General features: G+C 38.7%; 1 protein-coding gene across 3 annotated transcripts in view; it reads right to left on the bottom strand.

Annotated features, from left to right (window-relative positions):
- LOC133570619 (kinesin-like protein KIF3B) overlaps positions 1–25,642 on the bottom strand; it is a 38,870-nt gene that overhangs the window by 38 nt on the left and 13,190 nt on the right. For all 3 annotated transcript variants that reach the window (XM_061923322.2, XM_061923317.2, XM_072914275.1), the window contains 5 exons: positions 19,266–19,384; positions 16,848–16,964; positions 16,664–16,769; positions 7,620–7,825; positions 1–7,541 (listed from right to left, as the gene is read on the bottom strand). The exon at positions 1–7,541 is cut by the window's left edge and continues 38 nt beyond it. In XM_061923322.2, coding sequence (XP_061779306.2) covers positions 7,436–7,541; positions 7,620–7,825; positions 16,664–16,769; positions 16,848–16,964; positions 19,266–19,384 — 654 coding nt within the window. In that variant the 3' untranslated portion in view covers positions 1–7,435. The remainder of the gene's footprint in view (positions 7,542–7,619; positions 7,826–16,663; positions 16,770–16,847; positions 16,965–19,265; positions 19,385–25,642) is intronic.

The following is a 25,642-nucleotide window of genomic DNA, read 5'->3' on the forward strand; positions in this document are numbered from 1 at the left end:
CTTGCCAGCAATCAAAACACATTTGAGCCGATGCCAAAAACCAAACAACAACATTAGTAAAGTGACACAAGTGAGTCGACGTGATACGTCCTCATGTTTACACAAGAAGCACGTTACAATGATCATTTCATGTCCTACGGAATGTCAGTCGGCATATTGAGGCGACGCGGCGCAGACTGAGTGCTACCGGAAGGTTGATGAAGGAAGAGGAACTGAAAGGAAAGGTGAGTGACACACCTGATTGTGAGTCTGCAGCACATGTCCAACCCCTGGAAGCTGGACTGCAAGAGGAACACGACTAGTTCATCCTCTCCTGACAATGGCAGCTGTCGGCGGGTTTAAAGAGACGGACGTGAGACAGAAAGTCTGAGGTAGTACACTCAGTAGGCTGTCTAATAACTTACCAAGTGTCCTAATTACCAACCACAAATCTTCATTCTTTCGTTTGGAAATGCAGTCGTCCTTTGCCACATTTACAGCATATTCTGCACATCTAAATCAAGTGTTGAATTATGTCCATGTAAGTACAGTATTTGTCTTATTTTCTATTACCTTTCCAAATAAAGGTGAATAATGCTAACAACAGGGAGGCTATTGTTGGCGCTAGCTTCACTGAGACAATCAAGTTTACCTACTTTTTGATGCACTACATCAAATATGAAGTATTTCCAGGTAGTAGATCTGTTATAGTGGCCGGGTGATGCTTACAGTAGAACACACTCAAGGCTACTATATTGGGTGAAAGGAGCTTAAAGGTGACTATATGGATGTTATTTCATTTTTAGAGGGCTATAATTATGTTTAAAAGGTCGTTAAGAGTTGTATTGTGCTCCAACTATGACAACAATCATTGGTACTTTAACTTTAACTTAACATCACGTATAATAATGAATCTACTTTACAAAAATGTGTTTTAATCGTAGCTGCGGCTGTCAAGTTGACCTAGTTTTCACAGAACACTTTACGCCTGTGGTTTCAGCACATGTCTAACTTAGAAGAATTACCCTGGATGTGATGAAGTATTGCCAGGTAGTAGATGTGTTATAGTGGCCGGGTGATGCTTACAGTAGAACACACTCCAGGCTACTATATTAGGTGAAAGGAGCGTATGGGTGACAATATGGATGTTATTTCATTTTTAAAAGGGCTATAATTATGTTTAAAACTTATTTAGAAGGTCGGTAAGAGTTTTATTATGCCCCAACTATGACAACATCATGTTTAATAACGATTCTACTTTACAAAAATATGTTTTAATCGTAGTTGCGACTGTCAAGTTGACTAAGTTTTTACATGTGGTTTCAGCACATGGCTAACTTAGAGGAATTACCCAGGATGTGATGAGGTATTTTCTGGTAGTAGATGTGTTATAGTGGCCGGGCGATGCTTACAGTAGAACACACTCCAGGCTACTATATTGGGTGAAAGGAGCGTAAGGGTGACAATATGGATGTTATTTCATTTTGAGAGGACTATAATTATGTTTAAAAGGTCGTAAAGAGTTTTATTATGCCTCAACTATAAGAACATCATGTTTAATAACGATTCTACTTTACAAAAATGTGTTTTAATCGTAGCTGCGACTCTCAAGTTGACCTAGTTTTTACAGAACACTTTACGCCTGGGGTTTCAGCACATGTCTAACTTAGAAGAATTACCCAGGATGTGATGAAGTATTGCCAGGTAGTAGATGTGTTATAGTGGCTGGGTGATGCTTACAGTAGAACACACTCAAGGCTACTATATTGGGTGAAAGGAGCTTAAAGGTGACTATATTGATGTTATTTCATTTTAAGAGGGCTATAATTATGTTTAGAAGGTCGTTAAGAGTTTAATTATGCCCCAACTATGAGAACATTATGTTTAATAACGATTCTACTTTACAAAAATGTGTTTTAATCGTAGCTGCGACTGTCAAGTTGACCAAGTTTTTACAGAACACTTTACGCCTGTGGTTTCAGCACATGTCTAACTTAGAAGAATTACCCAGGATGCGATGAAGTATTGCCAGGTAGTAGATGTGTTATAGTGGCTGGGTGATGCTTACAGTAGAACACACTCCAGGCTACTATATTAGGTGAAAGGAGCGTATGGGTGACAATATAGATGTTATTTCATTTTTAAAAGGGCTATAATTATGTTTAAAACTTATTTAGAAGGTCGTTAAGAGTTTTAATATGCCCCAACTATGACAACATCATGTTTAATAACGATTCTAATTTACAAAAATATGTTTTAATCGTAGCTGCAACTGTCAAGTTGACCAAGTGTTTTACAGAACACTTTACGCCTGTGGTTTCAGCACATGTCTAACTGGAATAACCCAGGATGCGATGAAGTATTGCCAGGTAGTAGATGTGTTATAGTGGCCGGGTGATGCTTACAGTAGAACACACTTATGGCTACTATATTGGGTGAAAGGAGCTTAATAGGTGACTACATTGATGTTATTTCATTTTGAGAGGGCTATAATTATGTTTAAAAGGTCATTAAGAGTTGTATTATGCCCCAACTATGAGAACATCATGTTTAATAACGATTCTACTTTACAAAAATGTGTTTTAATCGTAGCTGCGACTCTCAAGTTGACCTAGTTTTTACAGAACACTTTACGCCTGGGGTTTCAGCACATGTCTAACTTAGAAGAATTACCCAGGATGTGATGAAGTATTGCCAGGTAGTAGATGTGTTATAGTGGCTGGGTGATGCTTACAGTAGAACACACTCAAGGCTACTATATTGGGTGAAAGGAGCTTAAAGGTGACTATATTGATGTTATTTCATTTTAAGAGGGCTATAATTATGTTTAGAAGGTCGTTAAGAGTTTAATTATGCCCCAACTATGAGAACATTATGTTTAATAACGATTCTACTTTACAAAAATGTGTTTTAATCGTAGCTGCGACTGTCAAGTTGACCAAGTTTTTACAGAACACTTTACGCCTGTGGTTTCAGCACATGTCTAACTTAGAAGAATTACCCAGGATGCGATGAAGTATTGCCAGGTAGTAGATGTGTTATAGTGGCTGGGTGATGCTTACAGTAGAACACACTCCAGGCTACTATATTAGGTGAAAGGAGCGTATGGGTGACAATATAGATGTTATTTCATTTTTAAAAGGGCTATAATTATGTTTAAAACTTATTTAGAAGGTCGTTAAGAGTTTTAATATGCCCCAACTATGACAACATCATGTTTAATAACGATTCTAATTTACAAAAATATGTTTTAATCGTAGCTGCAACTGTCAAGTTGACCAAGTGTTTTACAGAACACTTTACGCCTGTGGTTTCAGCACATGTCTAACTGGAATAACCCAGGATGCGATGAAGTATTGCCAGGTAGTAGATGTGTTATAGTGGCCGGGTGATGCTTACAGTAGAACACACTTATGGCTACTATATTGGGTGAAAGGAGCTTAATAGGTGACTACATTGATGTTATTTCATTTTGAGAGGGCTATAATTATGTTTAAAAGGTCATTAAGAGTTGTATTATGCCCCAACTATGAGAACATCATGTTTAATAACGATTCTACTTTACAAAAATGTGTTTTAATCGTAGCTGCGACTCTCAAGTTGACCTAGTTTTTACAGAACACTTTACGCCTGGGGTTTCAGCACATGTCTAACTTAGAAGAATTACCCAGGATGTGATGAAGTATTGCCAGGTAGTAGATGTGTTATAGTGGCTGGGTGATGCTTACAGTAGAACACACTCAAGGCTACTATATTGGGTGAAAGGAGCTTAAAGGTGACTATATTGATGTTATTTCATTTTAAGAGGGCTATAATTATGTTTAGAAGGTCGTTAAGAGTTTAATTATGCCCCAACTATGAGAACATTATGTTTAATAACGATTCTACTTTACAAAAATGTGTTTTAATCGTAGCTGCGACTCTCAAGTTGACCTAGTTTTTACAGAACACTTTACGCCTGTGGTTTCAGCACATGTCTAACTTAGAGGAATTACCCAGGATGCGATGAAGTATTGCCAGGTAGTAGATGTGTTATAGTGGCCGGGTGATGCTTACAGTAGAACACACTCAAGACTACTATATTAGGTGAAAGGAGGGTAAGGGTGACTATATGGATGTTATTTCATTTTTAAAGGGCTATAATTATGTTTAAAACTTATTTAGAAGGTCGTTAAGAGTTTTATTATGCGACAACTATGACAACATCAGATTTAACAATGATTGTACTTTACAAAAATATGTTTTAATCCTATTTGCGACTGTCAAGTTGACCAAGTTTTTACAGAACACTTTACGCCTGTGGTTTCAGCACATGTCTAACTTAGAGGAATTACCCAGGATGTGATGAAGTATTGCCAAGTAGTAGATGTGTTATAGGGGCCGGGTGATGCTTACAGTAGAACACACTAGGCACAAGGCTACTATATTGGGTGAAAGGAGCTTAAAGGTGACTATATTGATGCTATTTCATTTTGAGAGGGCTATAATTATGTTTAAACGGTTGTTAAAGTTTTATTATGCACCAACTATGAAAATATTACACTTAATAACAATCCTATTTAACAAAAATGTGCTTTAATTGTAGCTGCGACTGTCAAGATGACCAACTTTTTACAGAACACTTTACGCCTGTGGTTTCAGCACATGTCTAACTTTCAGGAATTACCCAGGGTGTGATTAAGTTTTTCCAGGTGGTAGATATGTTGTGGTAGCCAGGTGATGCTTGGATGCTCCGCCAAGCTACCAGTGAGTACTGTAATCTACAGTAGAACACACTCAAGGCTACTATATTGGGTGAAAGTAGCGTAAAGCTGACTGTATGGATGTTATTTCATTTTTAGAGGGCTGTAATAATGTTTAAAACGTATTTAGAAGGTCATGAAGAGTATTATTATGCTCCATCTATGAAAATATTACGTTTAAAAACGATCCTATTCAACAAAAATGTGTTTAGCCGTGATAAACGAGGGGACGACTGTACGTTGTAGTTGCTTCCACTTCCTGCATCTCAGTTTAAGTCATAAGTGAAATGTTGTGGACAAAAATGTTTGGTGGCCAGGAATGTCCCTACTGTACTTCCTGTATGTAATATCTAAAGGGGACCTGTGATGACTTATAAAAGTTGTAACAATGTTGTATAGTCGCGTCAAGCACGCTTTAAATGGTGAACTTCATGTATTTGAGCAGTTTTGAACGCTAGATTTTTACAATCGTTTTTTAACAGTAAGCCATTTGTGACATCACAGATTGACGGACGTACTTATATGGGCATGACAGTTCATGCTCTCCATGCCCATATAAGTCCTTCTCATGCGTCTACAACATTAAGACTTGCATGTTTACATTTGACAGGGGACTGTTTCGTCAGCATGGACCGGGAAGTGCCTAGATGGAGTCGCCATTCAAGGTAAGATAAATAATTATTTTCATTTATAATTGATTCTTTGCATGGAGTGAGAAGAGAAAGTCAAAATGAAGAAATTGTGGATAAAAGAGGAAAAGTCACCTGGACAGGTTTTTGGATTTTTTTCAAAGGGACCGTAGTCAGACCAAAGTGGTCTGTAAATGATGCAAGGCAAGACCGCTAATACCACACCACCTGAGCCGCGCTGACCCTTTAGAGCACAGCTGTAACTTCCTGCCACTAAACCTGCAGAAAATAGTTTTTCTCAGGTATGTTTACATGTTCACACTTTGCACTATTTTCTTTACACTTTATGAAGCATTTCTTACATATTCATGATTTTTAAGAGCTTATTGTCAAATGTTCAATGTGATTTTACTATTTTGTTGACATTGTTTGAGTGTGTCGACATTTCCTTTCTGCCTTGATAGCTGAGGGATCATAATTACAGGAAGTTAATTCTCCAATAAAATATATTGATGTCTTGCTTATTTTTGAAAGGTTATAAATAATTATAAATATTGTGATACCATTTTTATCCTTATCGTCCAGCCTTAATGCTGATAAAAGCAGCTTTATTTATTGCAGCTCTGTATTGATCGGAAAATGTGCAAGTGTACCTAATTTCGTGACCGAGTGAATAATGTTTATAAAAGTTTATATTTAACTGTGCATGGAAAAGAAAAATAATAGCGGTGACGTTTGTGTCTACAAAATATACATATTTAACAGTGTATATTTTCAAAAGATACATTTAGATACTTTTGGAGAGGGTAGGGGTGGTTTCATTTGAATCTAAAGGGAGCGCCTCCACACGAGAATGGTTTGCAGACATAAGCAAAAAATTGCAAAAAAAAAACCCTGCAACTTTTTTCCTACACTTTGAGCTGTGCGGTTTAAAAAAAGGTGCCGATTTTACTTCGCTGACGGCCATAATGTTTTGTAGTGTTCAACACCGACAATGACACTGAAAAGGTGTGTTACTGTTTGTACTATGGTGCCATCTTTTGGACAAGTTCGCTCACTGCAGGTGGTGCGGGGTAGAAAATGTACTTCCTGTTTTATGCCATGAGCCGTAAATATATCTCCTTTCATCTACTACTCGTCTATAGCGTTTCTACTCGTATGGATTCTTTGTTCATCACTCCAAGCAACATTTGCAAGTTTTACAATACAACTAAAACAATTCAAACTTACTAACGCGCCCCTATGTGTGATGTCTGTAGGAGTGTTTTCATGCATATTTGTACGTGCTATCGTAATGTAATCAAGCTAGCGTTGTTAGCAGTAGCAGATATGCCAACACGTTTACAAGTGCCTGTGTCAGTGTTAATAACTTACAATGGCATTCTTTTTGTATTGTTTCAGTTTCACAAATTCCTCAGTAAATCCACCAAAACGTCACCGGGGAGTTATTGAGTCTGTTTAGCTGATTGGAGAGCGAGCTTGCGCAGCTCGTGGGTCCATGATGAAGACCTCTCTTTTGTTTGATCAGCAGTTTTAAACATTTACAAAATCTTTTTTACCGGTATAAAGCCACGGCTTATGGTCCCGTGCGGCTGATACATGTAAACATATGATTTTCTTCTAAAATTTGGTGGGTGCGCCTTAAAAACCGGCACGGTCTATAGTCTGGAAAGTAGGGTAAATACAAAGTATCTAGACTTCAAGAAAGTGTACTAAATGTAGATTAGAAATCATCATAGGTCCCCTTTAAGTGCGATTATCAACTCTTATAGTTGATTTGTACGCATTAAGAACATTGTAACATACAATATGTGTATACATATACTCCATATATATATATATATTTGTGTCGTAGTCACACCTGTGATAAAGGTGCTTTAAATATACTCTAAGATGAAAAGCACCAGACAGTAGCAAATAGTGCGAATTAAAAATAATTCATTGTTTTTCTACAAAGCAGCATTAATCCATTTTGTCTTTCACAGACCTCGCGATCGCGTGGGCAGAATAAGAGCCGTTCTCTTGGAGAAGGTGCGCAGGGGAGCTTGTTGCAGACGGGGGAGCTTGTTGGCAGACGGCGGTGGTTCACTTGGGCACCAGCCCGCGGGATTGTGGGTAAATAGGAGATGTTGGGTTGCGAGCGCTGAACGACGACGTCCACGTGTCCGATTGCTTGCCTGTCCTCGCTCGCCTTCATGATCAGCAGGGAAAAACAATCAAATGCATCACGTAGCTTGAGTTGAATAATAGTTGTGTTTATTTCACGTACCCAGACTTTGGTTTCCTGAGGCTGCCACTGGCACTGGCTAGCGGTGCCAAGCTGCCGTTAAACCCGGAGGCATCTACTTGGATATCGTCTTCGTTCTTCAGCGCGTCCTCCAGAGCTGCGGCCACCTTTGGGGCGATGACCGGCTGCTGGTAGTCTTTGGTGGTCCGGGACGGCATGTCCATCGTAAGAAGCAGGAGGTTCTCGGCCTGAGTGGGAGTGGCAAAGACAGCCAAGTACAAGAAGGTTAACTTTATTTTCATGACACTTTTGAAACCATTCTAATCCAAAATTAGTGGAGAATGAACGCAGAACTTCAAATATTTTAGTCTGTTACCAAAGTCTGTTAAAGTGAGCCAAGCACTTATTCTTCGGTTGTTTCAAGCTAGCTAATCATTACAGGGTTTCCCCCTAAAAATGTTTTTTATACGTGAAAACAAATGAAAGTAATAAAATGCAGTGACGTGCGGTGAGGTTGATGGCTGGTGAGGCACTGACTTCATCACAGTCAGATTTACAAACATATGAACCCTAAAGAGTATCTTATTCACCATTTGATTGGCAGCAGTTAACGGGTTATGTTTAAAAGCTCATACCAGCATTCTTCCCTGCTTGGCACTCAGCATCAAGGGTTGGAATTGGGGGTTAAATCACCAAAAATGATTCTGCTGCCAACTGCTCCCCTCACCTCCCAGGGGGTGAACAAGGGGATGGGTCAAATACATACGACACATTTCATTACACCTAGTGTGTGTGTGTGACAATCATTGGTACTTTAACTTAACTTTAACTTTACACATACAAATTGTAGCACACAAAAAAGCACATTTAATAAAAAAAACGTTACTATGGTCTTGCCTTTACTTATAAATTAAGTCCATGCGCCGCAACTAAAGCCCTCACTTAAACTTTCCACGTGCAAGATTGAATCTATTTAAAAAAGTGTAACCGAGGGTTTATAAATGTCGCCTATACTGTATGAAACTACAAAATAACAAACACGGAGGCTCCAGTTTACACGAGGACCACTTTATTTACCTTCTTTCAAAAACTTCCGCTCCACTCCGTGTCATCACTTCCGCTCTTCGCGCCTTCAAAATAAGAGCTCAAGGCATATACTGTATAACAGCGCATAACAGGAACTTAACATCACAAAGAGGAAAGCCCATGAAAATAGGTTACAAAAGTTATTTAATAAGAAGCCAAAAAGTGCAAAAACAATAATGTTCGTGTTGGAGGAGTTGTGAATTAGATACACCTGCATTCTGCAGGTGTACCTAATGTTGTGGCCCTGCAGTCATTCACAACTCCTCCAACACGAACATTATTGTTTTTGCACTTTTTGGCTTCTTATGAAATAACTTTTTTAAATAGATTCAATCTTGCACGTGGAAAGTTTAAGTGTGGGCTTTAGTTGATATAACAATTCTACGGCGGGGGTGCAGGAGGCTGGATTACTGGAGCCTCAGCCAGTGCGTCTTTTGCAGCCGTTTTATGATCGCTCAGCACAAGAAATACGTTACACACATACAGTTGTTGACAAAATACACTGTACATTATATACCTCAGCTAACTAAACTATGGAAATGTATAATATAATTCATATAGCAATACAGTCTCACTGCACAGCAGGCCAGCAGTTAGCAGAGTCCGGAATCCATGTTGAGGCACTGAGTGACGTGCCTCAACTGGCTGCTGTTCACCGCACCGTCTCTTCTCAGTATTTGAACGGCAAATGTGAAAATTCAGCGATTTTGAATAAAAATAATCTAAAACTGGTGAAGTTAAATGGAAAATAACTTTATAGTATAATCACTGGATACATATAACAATTTAAGTAATTTTTTTTCTTTTTACATTTTTTTTCTTTCCATGATGGCAGGTGAGGCCCCGCCTCACCTGCCTCTAGTGACTGCACGTCACTGATAAAATGTATTGTAGCCAGCAGAAGAAGTTACACAAAGTCAGATGCTATTTTTTGCTTTTATTGCCAATCTTATGCTAACAACCGGTCCAGTTTTAACAGGTATTCCCTCCCGTGCACATACATCCGTCTCCATCCAATCCCCTTTCAGGCACGGACGTTGTGTTCAGGATCATGGGAACAATGAACATCAAAACCACGCGAACATAAACATTAACACCAGCAGGGTGTGACAGTATAAATTGATATGTATAGCTTATTATTTGTGCACTATTGATTCCACCACAAAGAATGAACACTGGAACAGTGCTGCCGAAACGGGATGTGGTGACAACGTAAACAATACACACGGGCAATGTTCCCTCTAATTTTTCATGCGTGTGAGCAAACGCACAAACTCCCTGAGCATTCAGTGGAGCACATGTGAGCAACATCGGACGTGCACACTGTCGCCACACCAGCGTCACACCTGTCCCAAACCTGACATCATAACAATTGAAATGCTTTATTAAAGGGGAACATTATCACCAGACCTATGTAAGCGTCAATATATACCTTGATGTTGCAGAAAAAAGACCATATATTTTTTTAACCGATTTCCGAACTCTAAATGGGTGAATTTTGGCGAATTAAACGTCTTTCTATTATTCGCTCTCGGAACGAATAATAGGGAAGCAATCCGCCATTTTCTCAAACACATTACAAACACCGAGTCAAATCAGCTCTGTTATTTTCCGTTTTTTCGACTGTTTTCCGTACCTTGGAGACATCATGCCTCGTCGGTGTGTTGTCGGAGGGTGTAACAACACGAACAGGGACGGATTCAAGTTGCACCAGTGGCCCAAAGATGTGAAAGTGGCAAGAAATTGGACGTTTGTTCCGCACACTTTACCGACGAAAGCTAAGCTACGACAGAGATGGCAAGAATGTGTGGATATCCTGCGACACTCAAAGCAGATGCATTTCCAACGATAAAGTCAAAGAAATCTGCCGCCAGACCCCCATTGAATCTGCCGGAGTGTGTGAGCAATTCAGGGACAAAGGACCTCGGTAGCACGGCAAGCAATGGCGGCAGTTTGTTCCCGCAGACGAGCGAGCTAAACCCCCTGAATGTCTTGGCTCACACCGTCCCTTATGCCACCGAAGATGATCAAGAGAAGAATATCGACCCTAGCTTCCCTGGCCTGCTGACATCAACTCCAAAACGGGACAGATCAGCTTTCAGGAAAAGAGAGCGGATGAGGGTATGTCTACAGAATATATTAATTGATGAAAATTGGGCTGTCTGCACTCTCAAAGTGCATGTTGTTGCCAAATGTATTTCATATGCTGTAAACCTAGTTCATAGTTGTTAGTTTCCTTTAATGCCAAACAAACACATACCAATCGTTGGTTAGAAGGCGATCGCCAAATTCGTCCTCGCTTTCTCCCGTGTCGCTGGCTGTCGTGTCGTTTGTCGGTTTCGCTTGCATACGGTTCAAACCGATATGGCTCAATAGCTTCAGTTTCTTCTTCAATTTCAATTTCGCTACCTGCCTCCACACTACAACCATCCGTTTCAATACATGCGTAATCTGTTGAATTGCTTAAGCCGCTGAAATCCGAGTCTGAATCCGAGCTAATGGCGCTTTAGCTTGCTGTTCTATGCGCCATGTTTGTTTGTGTTGGCATCACTATGTGACGTCACAGGAAAATGGACGGGTGTATATAACGATGGTTAAAATCAGGCACTTTGAAGCTTTTTTTAGGGATATTGCGTGATGGGTAAAATTTTGAAAAAAACTTCGAAAAATAAAATAAGCCACTGGGAACTGATTTTTAATGGTTTTAACCCTTCTGAAATTGTGATAATGTTCCCCTTTAAAATAATTTTCTGATATAAGTGATTTTGCCATCTTACAATGACAATAACAAAAAAACATGTTTTTCATGACCTATGTGCTAGTATTGTATGTCTGGCTGCGGGTCCTGCCTTTAAAAGAAATGTTACCCCTTTCAGAGATTACATTTAGTTCCTGTAACTTTCTGTCTGTAAAATACATGTTTTATTAGCATTTATGAAATCTAGTGACAATATTTTATGAATAATATCCTTAGATTAACATTCTTAATAAATGGCAGTAAAATAAGCATACATCTGATTGAGGAGCCAGAGTGTTACAACCTGGCATTTACACATTGTGTGGCGTTGGGGTTGTCCGACTTTTTGTGTGGCCATAAACGCAACACTGGCCAAGTGCTATGAGTGCGTGTGTTGGTACAGGTGAGACAGAGTGAAGTGAAGTGAATTATATTTATATAGCGCTTTTCTCTAGTGACTCAAGCGCTTTACATAATGAAACACAATATCTAAGTTACATTTAAACCAGGGCTTCACGGTGGCAGAGGGGTTAGTGCATCTGCCTCACAATACGAAGGTCCTGGGTAGTCTTGGGTTCAATCCCGGGCTCGGGATCTTTCTGTGTGGAGTTTGCATGTTCTCCCCGTGACTGCGTGGGTTCCCTCCGGGTACTCCGGCTTCCTCCCACCTCCAAAGACATGCACCTGGGGATAAGTTGATTGGCAACACTAAATTGGCCCTAGTGTGTGGATGTGAGTGTGAATGTTGTCTGTCTATCTGTGTTGGCCCTGCGATGAGGTGGCGACTTGTCCAGGGTGTACCCCGCCTTCCGCCCGATTGTAGCTGAGATAGGCTCCAGCGCCCCCCGCGACCCCCAAAGGGAATAAGCGGTAGAAAATGGATGGATGGACATTTAAACCAATGTGGGCGGCACTGGGAGCAGGTGGGTAAAGTGTCTTGCCCAGGGACACAACGGCAGTGATTAGGATGGCAGAAGCGGGGATCGAACCTGGAACCCTAAAGTTGCTGGCACGGCCGCTCTACCAACCGAGCTATACCGCCACAAGCGAGCGGCTTCTGTTGATATGACGGATGACAAAGTTGGTTTAAGCCTGGTTTGTATGGGAGAAAATGACCAGTTTTTATAGATAAAAGTTTTTTTACTCATGTTTTTGGTGTGGTTACAAACAGTTTTGCTCAATAAAGTGATTGATGGAATTCCTGTCCGTAAAGTGTCTCGACAGACGATAATTGAACTGTGTTGACAAAGATGGTTTTATTCATTGGGGCCACTCTTGTTGTCACTTGTCACTCACAGAGTTGCATTGCAAAATCATACAGAATAAATTGTAATGTGTTTATTTTGTTTAAAGTTCAGATGGGATTTTTGATTTTCTGCGCGGCATTAATTTGCTGTGCGCAGAGGACACGTGAGCAACGCGCAATTGCGCAGACGCGCACCTTAGAGGGAACGTTGCACACGGGATTGTCTGCAGCTGAAGTAGCATGTCTGGAATGTGGACGTAACTTCAATAAATGCCAGTTAAACCTGCGGACAGCCATCTACAAAATGTGCTTATTATAATAGGAGAGAAAGTGCATTTGGAGCAGCAGCGTGAAGCAAGTGTGACGGCAGGCTCCCATGCAGCTCGCTTTTCGTTGGGGACATGGGACAGAAGTACGGTCTCTAAACTCAAGTACAGTCTATAATAACACCAGAAAAAGATGCTGAATTTGTTGCTAGTCGTTTGTAATAAAGAAAAAGCCCCTAAAAGTCTATGGGCACTTGAACAATTCGAACAATAAGCAGCAACAATTCAAAATAGATTAAAACAATATAATATAAATAATATATGTTAATAATAAAGAATAACAGATTTCTTTTTAAATTTATTAAAGATGTCCGATAAATGCTTTAAAATGTAATATCGGAAATTATCGGTATCGTTTCTTTTCTTATCGGTATCATTTTTTAAATTTTTTTATTAAATCAACATAAAAAACACAAGATACACTTACAATTAGTACACCAACCCAAAAAATCTCCCTCCCCCATTCACACAAAAGGGTTGTTTCTTTCTGTTATTAATATTGTGGTTCCTACATTATATTTCAATATATATCAATACAGTCTGCAAGTGATAGTCCGTAAGCACGCATGATTGTGCGTGTTGCTGGTCCACGAATAGTACTAATCTTTAACAGTTAATTTTACTCATTTTCATTAATTACTAGTTTGTATGTAACTGTTTTTATATTGTTTTACTCTCTTTTTTATTCAAGAAAATGTTTTTAATTTATTTATCTTATTTAATTTTTTCTTAAAAGGACCGTATCTTCACCATACCTGGTTGTCCAAATTAGGCATAATAATGTGTTAATTCCACGACTGTATATATCAGTATCGGTTGATATCGGTATCGGTAATTAAGGGTTTGGTCAATATCGGAATATCGGATATCGGCAAAAAGCCAATATCGGACATCCCTAAAATTTATGTACTAGGGGTTTCAAAGATGATGCGATACCAACGCGCATGTGTCTTGACACCTTTTTGACCCTCGGTCCATACCGTAATAGCGAGCAAAAATGCACAAAGAAAAGGGACATAATGGAAATATCAGATCCCACAAGACAAGACAATTTTATCTTCAATCGTCGTGAGACAAGATCTTTGGAGCGAACGCTGCTGGCGCTTTTACCGCTTGTAGAGAGGTGCTTCATGTCTGTGTTTACATTATACAGGCATGTGATTTGACCACAATGAAAAAGACTGAAAAAATTTCCGGGGGTCTGGGGGACAAAGGCCCCCAGCCAGGTCCAGCCAGGTGGGGGGACAAGGGGGGCGATGCCCCCCGAAGCTCCTGGTTTTTCACCAATTTAACATGCTAAAATTAACAAAGACAGCACCATTTGAAGAAAATATTTTAGTGTTTAAAGACATGAAAACATCATTAATAGAACATACATAACCCAATTATCCTAATGAATCACTGTATATGGTTCAGTCCCAACAGTATTTAGTCACTAATATTTACATCTTGTGTTCATTTCACATCCACAGGTGTCACATTGATCAGTGTTATTATCTACAGTTTATTTACAGTATTACCACATTACTTCAGTTCACTTCACACATTAGCTTTCTCGGAGATCCCTAACATGAGCTTTCCTTACAAATTTCTGAGCAGCCTGCATTTTCCTTTTGGTCTCTGCTTTTGTAGCTTCTTACACAATATGGGTCATTCTCAAAATTTGCCTAGGTTTTGGTAATAAGCAGATTGCTCTAAAATAAAATTTCCTTTCATATTTGAAATCATTCTATCATTACTATTAGTCAGATATTGTATATATGTGGTAAAAAAATTATCAGTGGTGTAACAGGTTTGCCAAGATTTATTATTATACAAAATATATTTTAAAGTTAAGACTATTACATGATATATGCTATCAGAAAGTAGCATTAATTGTAAAATACATAACCACTAATAACATATTCACAGTTTTAATGTATATGCCTAATTGCCTACAAGTTTAGTTATAAATATAACAAAATACCAAATGTAAACATTTAATTCTTTTCGCCAAAATAGGATATCAATTTATGAAAATAATTAAACATGTTTAGTATTGTTTACTCATATTTGAAAACAGGAAATAATAATAATGTGAGGACACTGACATATTGCATGAAACAAGTGTGAAAATATTTACCTTCAAGATTGTTACACCACTGACAATATTGTTTCAAGAGACTACATAAGAACTTAATATTACAAAATAGTATTATATGCAAATTTATTTCAAATAAATTGTTAACTGGAATCAATAATGCGACTCTTTGAATTTCTGTAATTTCATAATATATTTTCACGTGGCTTTTTATTTTTAGAAAAACCCATTTATATTTCGCAAAGCAATAATTGGTTAATATTTAAAACAAACATGCGTATTTCGCAAGCAAATATTTTTTAGCTTACCTCATTATTAACAACCCTGTCTGCAACTGAAGTGGGTTGTTTGGGTGGATCTTTCCTCTCGATGTCTACGGCAGTTGTCGATGTAAACAAAGGATGAAGTCCGTAATGTTTGCTCACTTTCGGTTGACATCCAAAAGTACCAGCTAGTGAAAAGTTCGTTTTCCTTGCTTCAAGTTGTTTCATATGTTTTTGGCGTTTCGCATGTACTTCCAAAGCCTTGAAACCTCGTGATCCATAGTCAATATTATCATGACACCACGTGCACAAAACCTTTCCGGGACGATCGATTTTCCGAATAAAATCACCGAACAAAGTCGTAACTTCCTTCTTCCCAACAGTATCAGTGATTTCCCTTTCCATCGAAACTTATTTTTGACATGTTTATCAATTTCTTTTACTCGTAAAGCGTCCTTTCTCTCGAGAACCAACATCGTTTACATATGGAAAATGGCGGTAATAACCATTATGAATGATGACGTTATTAACGCCATCATTCATAACAGATGTCCTGATTGGTCACAAGGAACATATCGACCAATCAACTACGGCGTAATATAAACTACGTCTCGAATCTTGATTTAGGGTCGGGAAAAAAAACGGAAAAACGGGAGATAATTTTTTTTTTTTCCCGAGATTAAAAAAGACGAAATTCCGACTTTAGATGGAAAAATCACATGCCTGATTATAGTTGAGTGCATTAATAACATAACATGTAGATTGTTACTCAAACTGCTTTAGTAAGATGAAATAAAAGCTCAGCAGAAAAAAAGACAATAAAGAGAAAGTCTAGAGTCACTTTTATCTGAGAATTTTGTCAAAATATGTCAAGACACTTCTCGTACAAAACACATCCGGCTTCACAACAATAGCGCGACGCGTCACATACTATTTAATGATAAATGATAAATGGGTTATACTTGTATAGCGCTTTTCTACCTTCACCCATTCACACACACATTCACACACTGATGGCGGGAGCTGCCATGCAAGGCGCTAACCAGCAGCCATCAGGAGCAAGGGGTGAAGTGTCTTGCCCAAGGACACAACAGACGTGACTAGGATGGTAGAAGGTGGGGATTTACTTTGTATTGATCCAACAATTGTATGTAATAAAAGAGAATAAGGAAGTAGTTTTGATATTGATATTATATTTTGTGTTGATATTGTTACACTGTCAGTGGCACTCACCATAAATACAATAAAACATTTTCAGGTGATACACGTGATTGGTATCTGCAGCATAAAACCCTGGTCAGAACATCCCTAATTTAAAGCATTTGTGTGACAATACAGTCCAATTTACCTTGTATCTCATGTCAAGACCATCTTTCATGGCCGTGCGAGCATGGTTACTGAGAGGCCGTCTGAATCCGATGGCAGACTGAGGCCTGCTCATCATTTGATGGTCGCTAAGCACAGCCAAACAGAAACACAAATGTGAGTCTGTGTTGTATATATGTATTAATAAAATTAGTAATAATACTTACTCCTCTATGTGTGTGATAGGCCTCATCTTCCAGTATTCGTCGTCCTCGTCAAAAAAAGCTCTGTTGACTATTTTGTTCTTATCCTCGCAAGGGATGAAATTCTCAATAATAAGATGCCTAAAAAACAAAAATTAGACACAAGTCAAGTATTGATTGTGTGAGTCAATAATGCCTATCATTGACTAAGGCTGCAACCATTCATCGATTAAATCAATAATGCGATTAGAAAAAAGCTTCGATTTATGTTCTGTTGCTTTGAGTAATCCTTTAAGAAGTGTAGCTGAAACAATTAAAGTCTGGACCGCATAAAAAAGGTAAAAAGTTAAATAGAAGATGGTAACAGGTTAATAGAAAATAAATAGATGTAAACAAGATAAATACAAAGGTAAATAACGGTAAATAGAAGGTAGAAAAGGTAAATTTTTCTTCAGTTGATATTCTGTTGCTTCAAGTAATCGTTTAGTAAGTACTACAAATACAAACTGATAAAGTCCGGACCACATTAAAGAAGGAAAAATAAGTTATATAGAAGGCAAACGATGGTAAAAGGTAAATACAAGATAAGTGGAAGATAAAAAAGGTGAATGAAGATAAACGGAAAGTAAAAGAAAGGTAAGTAGAAGATAAATAAAAGCTAAATAGATGGTAAATAGAAGGTAAAATAGGGTATAAGGTAAATAGAAGATAAAAGAAGGTAAATATATGGTAATAGAAGGAAAATAGAAAATAAAATAAGGTAGATATAAGGTAAAAGAAGGAAAATAGAAGATAAAATAAGGTAAATATAAAGTAATAGAAGGAAGGAATGAGATAGGATGCAAAGAAAAAGGCTCCGCTTCTGCTACCGGAGTTTTTGTTAAGTCTGAAGATTTTGACCACTGATTTGCGATCACAGCCACAGGAGAGTCACCTGGCATCTTCGATCTGATTTTGGTCAGTTGAGAGGCACTGATACGCTGAAATAAGGCGAGTTGGAAGAGCCGTTAGCCTCAAACCAACGGCGCCTTGCCGCAGTTCAAAGCGGTTGCCTAGCAACCAAAAGCTACGGCAAGTTTACAGCTGTTTTAAAGTGATTCCGACGTCGCAGAGTGATATAAGTTGACAGGCTGACACCTCAAATTGATCTCTGAACGCCGCAAGGTACGAAATTGTTGAAAAAACAAGTTAAAAGTGCCGCAAGTCGCTAAAGAAGCAACTGCCGTCAAGACATAAAGGCACTGACGTCTGCGACTGCCGCGATGCGAAAAGCTAAAGGAAAGATTGAAATCCCGAAACGTTCGGTGTCAGCTGACACAGAACACAAATGGGAACAAGATTTGAGGCTGGACACAGGACATAATGGGAATCAAGAAGCGATACTACAAAAACTATTCCATGAATTTAAAGAAGACATTATAGAAGAATGGAAATAAATGATGGATGGATGCAAAGAAGATATGAAAGAAATGAAAGAAGAAATGAAAGAAATGAAAAAAGATCTGAGAAAAGCAACAACAGAACACAAACAAGATGTGAAAAGTTTGCAGCAAAATATAGAAAGTCTGCAAACTCAGAACACCTCCAGAAAAAAATGAAGGCATTGAAATGTGCCAACAAATGAAGACCCTTCAAGAAGACAACAACATGCTGAGGAATATCATAGATAAAATGGATTAGGATAAACGAATGAATGATATCATCGTGACAGGGCACCGAATTAAACCAAGATCCTATGCGAAAGCTGTGAATAATGAAGGTGAACCAGATGAAATGGATATGGTCTCAGCAGAACAGCAAGTGGTCAACTTTCTGCAATCAAAGGAAATTGAAATTGACATTGATACCATCGAAACATGCATCCCACTGAACGGAAGAAACAACAACGCCACTCCAGTCGTGCTCGTGAAACTCGTAAACAGAAAATCTAAAATAATTTAATTTAAAGAAAATGAAAAGAAAGAAAATAGAAGGTAAATAAAAGATAAAATAAGATAAATAGAATGTAAATAGAAGGTAAAATGCAGTAAAAAGAAACTAAACAGGAGGTAAACGAAGGTAAATAGAAAGTAAATAAAAGGTAAAATGTGAATAGATGATAAAATAGAGTAAATAGAATGAAATAACAGGAAAATAGAAGGCAGAAGAAGGTAAATAGAAGGCAAAAGAAGGAAAATAGAAAGTAAATAGAAGGTAAAAAAGTAAATAGAAGGTAAATAAATAGAAAGCAATGAAAGTTATGGCAAGCAGAAACAAATCTTTGTTGAACTATTTTCCCTAAAATGCACAATGAGGCTCTAAAGTGTGTTTTGTCCGATTATTTGATTAATGGAACAAATGGATGGATGACTAAAGTAATGGAGAGTTGCAGCACTATTAATGACTAATAACTGTGATGCAATCCTGGTCTGAGATCAGCAATGTGACTTGCAGGCTCCATACTTGAGTTTAAGGTCTCTGGTGAGCTCATTCTGGGTTTGTTCCAGCTCCTGGCGCTCATTGATGTGCGCTTCCTGGATGTCGTGGATTTCCGCCTTCACTGCCTGCAGTTTGGCAAACAACTGGGGAGAAAAGGAAGACGGTAAGAGGAGGCTTGAAGCTGATCGCTGAAGAGAGAACACCCACAAATTCTTAATTTTTTTGAAGTATCTTTTTGTTTGATGACAACATTCAGTCTTTTTAGCACGCAGTCAATCTTCAAGACTTATTTCAATTTCATGTAGTTTAATTATTTAGCACTGTATGGCTTCAAATGTGCAGGGCACCATCCAAGTCGAGGCTTGAGGTTTACACCCATATGATCCACTACACTCCTCCTGATTGGATGTTCTCCGGAACTCCCGCCCACCACCTAATTAAAAATAATTAAGTTTCTTTCTCTTAACAATATCATCTTGTTTTTATTTGCGATAATGATGACAAAATTATGAAATTATTAGTCATCATTATCTTCTTGCAGAAGTGTCAGTTAGTGATGCCCCCGTACATTTTGATTGGATTAAGGTCTGGGTTGTAGCTGGGCCATTCCCAAAACATATAATTTTTAGAGTGGATGTCTGAGGGTTATTTTTTTTTCTATAACATTGACTCAAATTGTGATTTTATGAATTTTCAACACAAATTGTGAAACAAATACTGTCTTGATGTTTTACTTGTTTTATAGCACACACACTTAAAAGCAGACATTAGATTGCATTAAAAGCACATACTCAGAGCTCATTGCTGAATGAATTCATTATATAAATAACAATAGCAAAACATAATTCCTAATTACATTAAAAAAAACACCACCGAAGGCTTTCTTATTGTCCGCTGTCTGCTCTGTCGTCCACAAGTTGCGGACATTCTCCACGTATGTTTTACGATTGAAAAGTGTTTGTCTATCCTAGGCCTGGGCGATATATCGAGTTTGTAAGATGTATCGATATATTTTTAAACAAGATATAAATTAAGAAAATATCATAATATCGATATAATTTATTTAACGTAAATAATGACCAAACACCGCTTATTTGTTGTGTTCTTTGTTCTCCCCCGATTCCCCTCCATGGGCTACTAAACCCCTCCCCTTCCTCCTTCCAAGATGTGCTTGCACTATAAGAACATCCATGATTGGTTGGTTGTTTACTATGATGAGTCACGATTGGTTAGGGACAGGCCAATCAGTGGCAAGGTAGGGCGGGTTATCGAACCAGGAAGGGACATCACAAAGTGCCTGCTTGCAAATGTATTTATTATCTGAGTTTGATACATTTTGTATTATTTGCACAGCTATGTTATTTATTTTACGCAGAAATAATATTTTTCTATTTTATTTATGTTATGTAATTCTGTACTACTTAAACAGTTTATTTTCTGTGCTGTTTGTACCCATCTTGACTAACTGGGTTAATATCATTCACTTCAATTTCACTGAATATCGCTCAAAAATTAAGATCTGTATATGTATACTTTCACCAGAAAATATATCGAGATATATATCGAATATCGAGTTTAAGAAATTTCGTCCATAACGCCCAGCCTTACTCCATCCTAAACATGAATTTATGTTCCACCACGTTGGAAAATTTGTGAACTGTTTTTGTTGGTAAATGGAGGGACAATGAGAGATTCTCATCACACTACAACATCTCTAACATGTAGACACTGCCTCTTTGCTCGGTCAGCATTGCAAATGAAAATATGTTCCTAATTGTCTTACCCTGGGTAAATAAGGATTAAATAAATATACAAACCCCGTTTCCGTATGAGTTGGGAAATTGTGTTAGATGTAAATATAAACGGAATACAATGATTTGCAAATCCTTTTCAACCCATATTCAATTGAATGCACTACAAAGACAAGATATTTGATGTTCAAACTCATAAACTTTTTTTTTTTTTTTTGCAAATAATAATTAACTTAGAATTTCATGGCTGCAACATGTGCCAAAGTAGTTGGCAAAGGGCATGTTCACCACATGGCCTTTCCTTTTAACAACACTCAGTAAACGTTTGGGAACTGAGGAGACACATTTTTTAAGCCTCTCAGGTGGAATTCTTTCCCATTCTTGCTTGATGTACAGCTTAAGTCGTTCAACAGTCCGGGGGTCTCCGTTGTGCTATTTTAGGCTTCATAATGCACCACACATTTTCAATGGGAGACAGGTCTGGACTACAGGCAGGCCAGTCTAGTACCCGCACTCTTTTACTATGAAGCCACGTTGATGTAACACGTGTCTTGGCATTGTCTTGCTGAAATAAGCAGGGGCGTCCATGGTAACGTTGCTTGGATGGCAACATATGCTGCTCCAAAACCTGTATGTACCTTTCAGCATTAATGGCGCCTTCACAGATGTGTAAGTTACCCATGTCTTGGGCACTAATACACCCTCATACCATCACAGATGCTGGCTTTTCTACTGTGCGCCTATAACAATGCGGATGGTTATTTTCCTCTTTGGTCCGGAGGACACGACGTCCACAGTTTCCAAAAACAATTTGAAATGTGGACTCGTCAGACCACAGAACACTTTTCCACTTTGTATCAGTCCATCTTAGATGAGCTCAGGCCCAGCGAAGCCGACGGCGTTTCTGGGTGTTGTTGATAAACGGTTTTCGCCTTGCATAGGAGAGTTTTAACTTGCACTTACAGATGTAGCGAGCAACTGTAGTTACTGACAGTGGGTTTCTGAAGTGTTCCTGAGCCCATGTGGTGATATCCTTTACACACTGATGTCGCTTGTTGATGCAGTACAGCCTGAGGGATCGAAGGTCACGGGCTTAGCTGCTTACGTGCAGTGATTTCTCCAGATTCTCTGAACCCTTTGATGATATTACGGACCGTAGATGGTGACATCCCTAAATTCCTTGCAATAGCTGGTTGAGAAAGGTTTTTCTTAAACTGTTCAACAATTTGCTCATGCATTTGTTGACAAAGTGGTGACCCTCGCCCCATCCTTGTTTGTGAATGACTGAGCATTTCATGGAATCTACTTTTATACCCAATCATAGCACCCACCTGTTCCCAATTTGCCTGTTCACTTGTGGGATGTTCCAAATAAGTGTTTGATGAGCATTCCTCAACTTTATCAGTATTTATTGCCACCTTTTCCAACTTCTTTGTCACGTGTTGCTGGCATCAAATTCTAAAGTTAATGATTATCTACAAAAAAATTTTTTTATCAGTTTGAACATCAAATATGTTGTCTTTGCAGCATATTCAACTGAATATGGGTTGAAAATTATTTGTAAATCATTGTATTCCGTTTATATTTACATCTAACACAATTTCCCAACTCATATGGAAACAGGGTTTGTATAAATACATGTAAACCAGGGAGTAAACATTTATATACTACATTACCCAGAAGGCTTAGAGCTGTAGACAGGAACAGGAAGTAGGTTTGAGCTACACAGGAGTATGGATGCAACGATTTCAGTAATAATCACGGTTTTATGATTATTATACATTGATTAATTTCACAACAAATATAGTATAAATAGATTTTAATTTATTCATTACTGTCGGAAATTTCACGAACAATAAGTCTGTTTATAGCGTGTAGGGTTGTTCGGTATATGGATGCTAATAAAGATTTGCGATACTAATTGAGTGAAATTGGTATAATACTCCCTTTGAAAAGTACCGGTACCGTCCTTTCATCTAAGTGCCGCTGTGAGGCGGTGACTACAGAGCCGAGGCGCATGATGTTGAGTGTGTCAAAACACACACACAAAGTGCATACAAGCAATGACATCAAGGTGGGGAAGAATGGCAAAAAACAGCAATTCCACTGGTTAATGAAGAGGGTGCGTGAAACACAATATGGAAGTATTTGGGCTTCAAAACCAACGATAAATGTGACGCTTTAAACAAGGAAGCGCCACGCTTCAAGTGTTGCTTTAAAACACGTCTCGCCAAATGTGGCGATTAGTATTACCCCCTTTACTTCAAACTTAGGTAATCATTTAAATAATAAGCATTCAGATCTGCACAAGGAGTTATAAAGAGTGACAGGTAATAATGTAGTTGTTACACCTGTCCTGCTGTTCGCTTCGGTGCAGACCGTAGTAGAGGAGCGCAGGGTAGATGTTTCCTTCAGTTCACTTTACCCCGCAATGGGTCTGCTAAGATCCGCTTTCCGGTCAGAATTCGAGGCCGCCGGTTTGTGACAATCTGGTTGCTTTATTATTAGTTTTGCAGGACGCAACCGGACCCATTCATCACTTTACTGCAGTGCGCGCACTCCTCTCTCTATGTACTCGCCCACTCATTTACTGACGTCACTCAGACAACACTTTGCCATTCTCACAAACACACATTCAGTACGCTCATAAGTTAACCAGCTCCCCTGCTGTGCACATGTAGATACCGTACATGACATGTAGATACGTAGATGCGCACACAGCTGCTTGGCTTGATGCCAAATATTAGCGGAGTTAGGACCGCCCATCTAACGTCAACTAGTGCAAGTGAAATGACTGAATTTGGTAACAAATTGCTACAATTTGTGTTGTATCTTTAACAGGTGTGTGTTTTACCTGCTACATGACTTATCTGGGTACATTTATCCATAGTTTTGTTTTTAGTACTAACCCTAATAATTGTAATGGTAAATGGTAAATGGGTTGTACTTGTATAGCGTTTTTCTACCTTTTTTTAAGGAACTCAAAGCGCTTTGACACTATTTTCCACATTCACCCATTCACACACACACATTCACACATTCACACACTGATGGCGGGAGCTGCCATGCACGGCGCTAACCAGGCACATCAGGAGCAAGGGTGAAGTGTCTTGCTCAAGGACACAATGGACGTGACTAGGATGGTAGAAGGTGGGGATTGAACCAGTAACCCTCAGATTGCTGGCACGGCCACTCTCCCAACTTCTTAAAGCACATACCAGGATTGGCAACCATAAAGTTAAGTTAAAAAAAGTTAAAGTACCAATGAATGTCACACACACACTAGGTGTGGTGAAATGTGTCCTCTGCATTTGACCCATCCCCTTTTTCACCCCCTGGGAGGTGAGGAGAGCAGTGGGCAGCAGCAGTGGCCACGCCCGGGAATCATTTTTGGTGATTTAACCCCCAATTTCAACCCTTGATAATGAGTGGAGGGGGGTAATGGGTCCCATTTTTATAGTCTTCGGTATGACTCGGCCGGAGTTTGAACTCACAACCTACCGATCTCAGGGCGGACACTCTAACCACTAGGCCACTGAGTAGGTGGCCTAGTGGTTCATAAATCAGAAATCATAAAGCATTTACAATAATGTTAATAAAGTTTTTTTAATCATATTCTAATCTAATCAATGATTATGGCAGACTATATGTAAAATGGAAAATTGTAAATTGTTCTTTGAGTGCAACAAGAAAAGCCCACTGTGTTTAATGACTTTTCACAACACCCAACAAACAATAAAGAAAGCCCAGCAGCGACTGTACTTCCTAAGAAGGCTGAGAAAATTTGGCATGCCACCCAAAATTCTCAGCAACTTCTATAGAAGTACGGTTGAAAGTGTCCTTACCAGCTCAATCACGGTCTGGTATGGAAACTGCACTGCTAAGGATAGGAAGGCACTCCAGCGAGTGATTAAAACTGCTCAGTACATACCAGGAGAAGCCTTCCCCTCACTACAGGACATGTACTCTACCAGGGCCACCAGGAGAGCACACAACCTCATAAAGGACAGTACACAGCCCCAGCACAGTCTCTTCAGCCTCCTATCGTCAGGCAGACGATACAGGAGCCTGAAATCCAGGACTACGAGACTGACTGACAGTTTCTACCCACAGGCCATCAGGCTTGTGAATGCTAACTTGTGAATGCTAGCCCACTCCCCGTTTTACTTTTGTCTTTTTGAACAAATGACAGCTACCATGACCACCCCCGAACTGTGAACCATCACTGTAGACACTTTTCACCTTTGATCACTAAAGACACTTTAACTGCTGCTGTGACCAAATGTCACCTCCATATTTATACTGTTGACTGTCAATCAGAATGTGCAATAATGTTATGTTACTTACTGTGCCTTGTATATACATTTTTATTTTTATTTTTTATTTTTAGCTAAGTACCGTGTGACTTGTTGAAGGGTGGACTAGTAAAGTAAGATTTTCATTGTACGGCAAACTGTCTGTTTAACTGTGCATATGACAATAAACAATCTTGAATCATGAATCTTGAATTTCTATTTTAACTTTCTAAAATTGTTTTTTGAGTGCAATTGGAAACATATATGTTTTTTATTGTAAGATTTTCTGTTAAAATAAAGTCAAAATTTCAACTTTTTCGTAGTTCCCTTTAATTGGAAAAGTATCGAAAAGTAT

Source organism: Nerophis lumbriciformis, linkage group LG01, assembly GCF_033978685.3.
Source record: "Nerophis lumbriciformis linkage group LG01, RoL_Nlum_v2.1, whole genome shotgun sequence".
Taxonomy (NCBI): Eukaryota; Metazoa; Chordata; class Actinopteri; order Syngnathiformes; family Syngnathidae; genus Nerophis; species Nerophis lumbriciformis.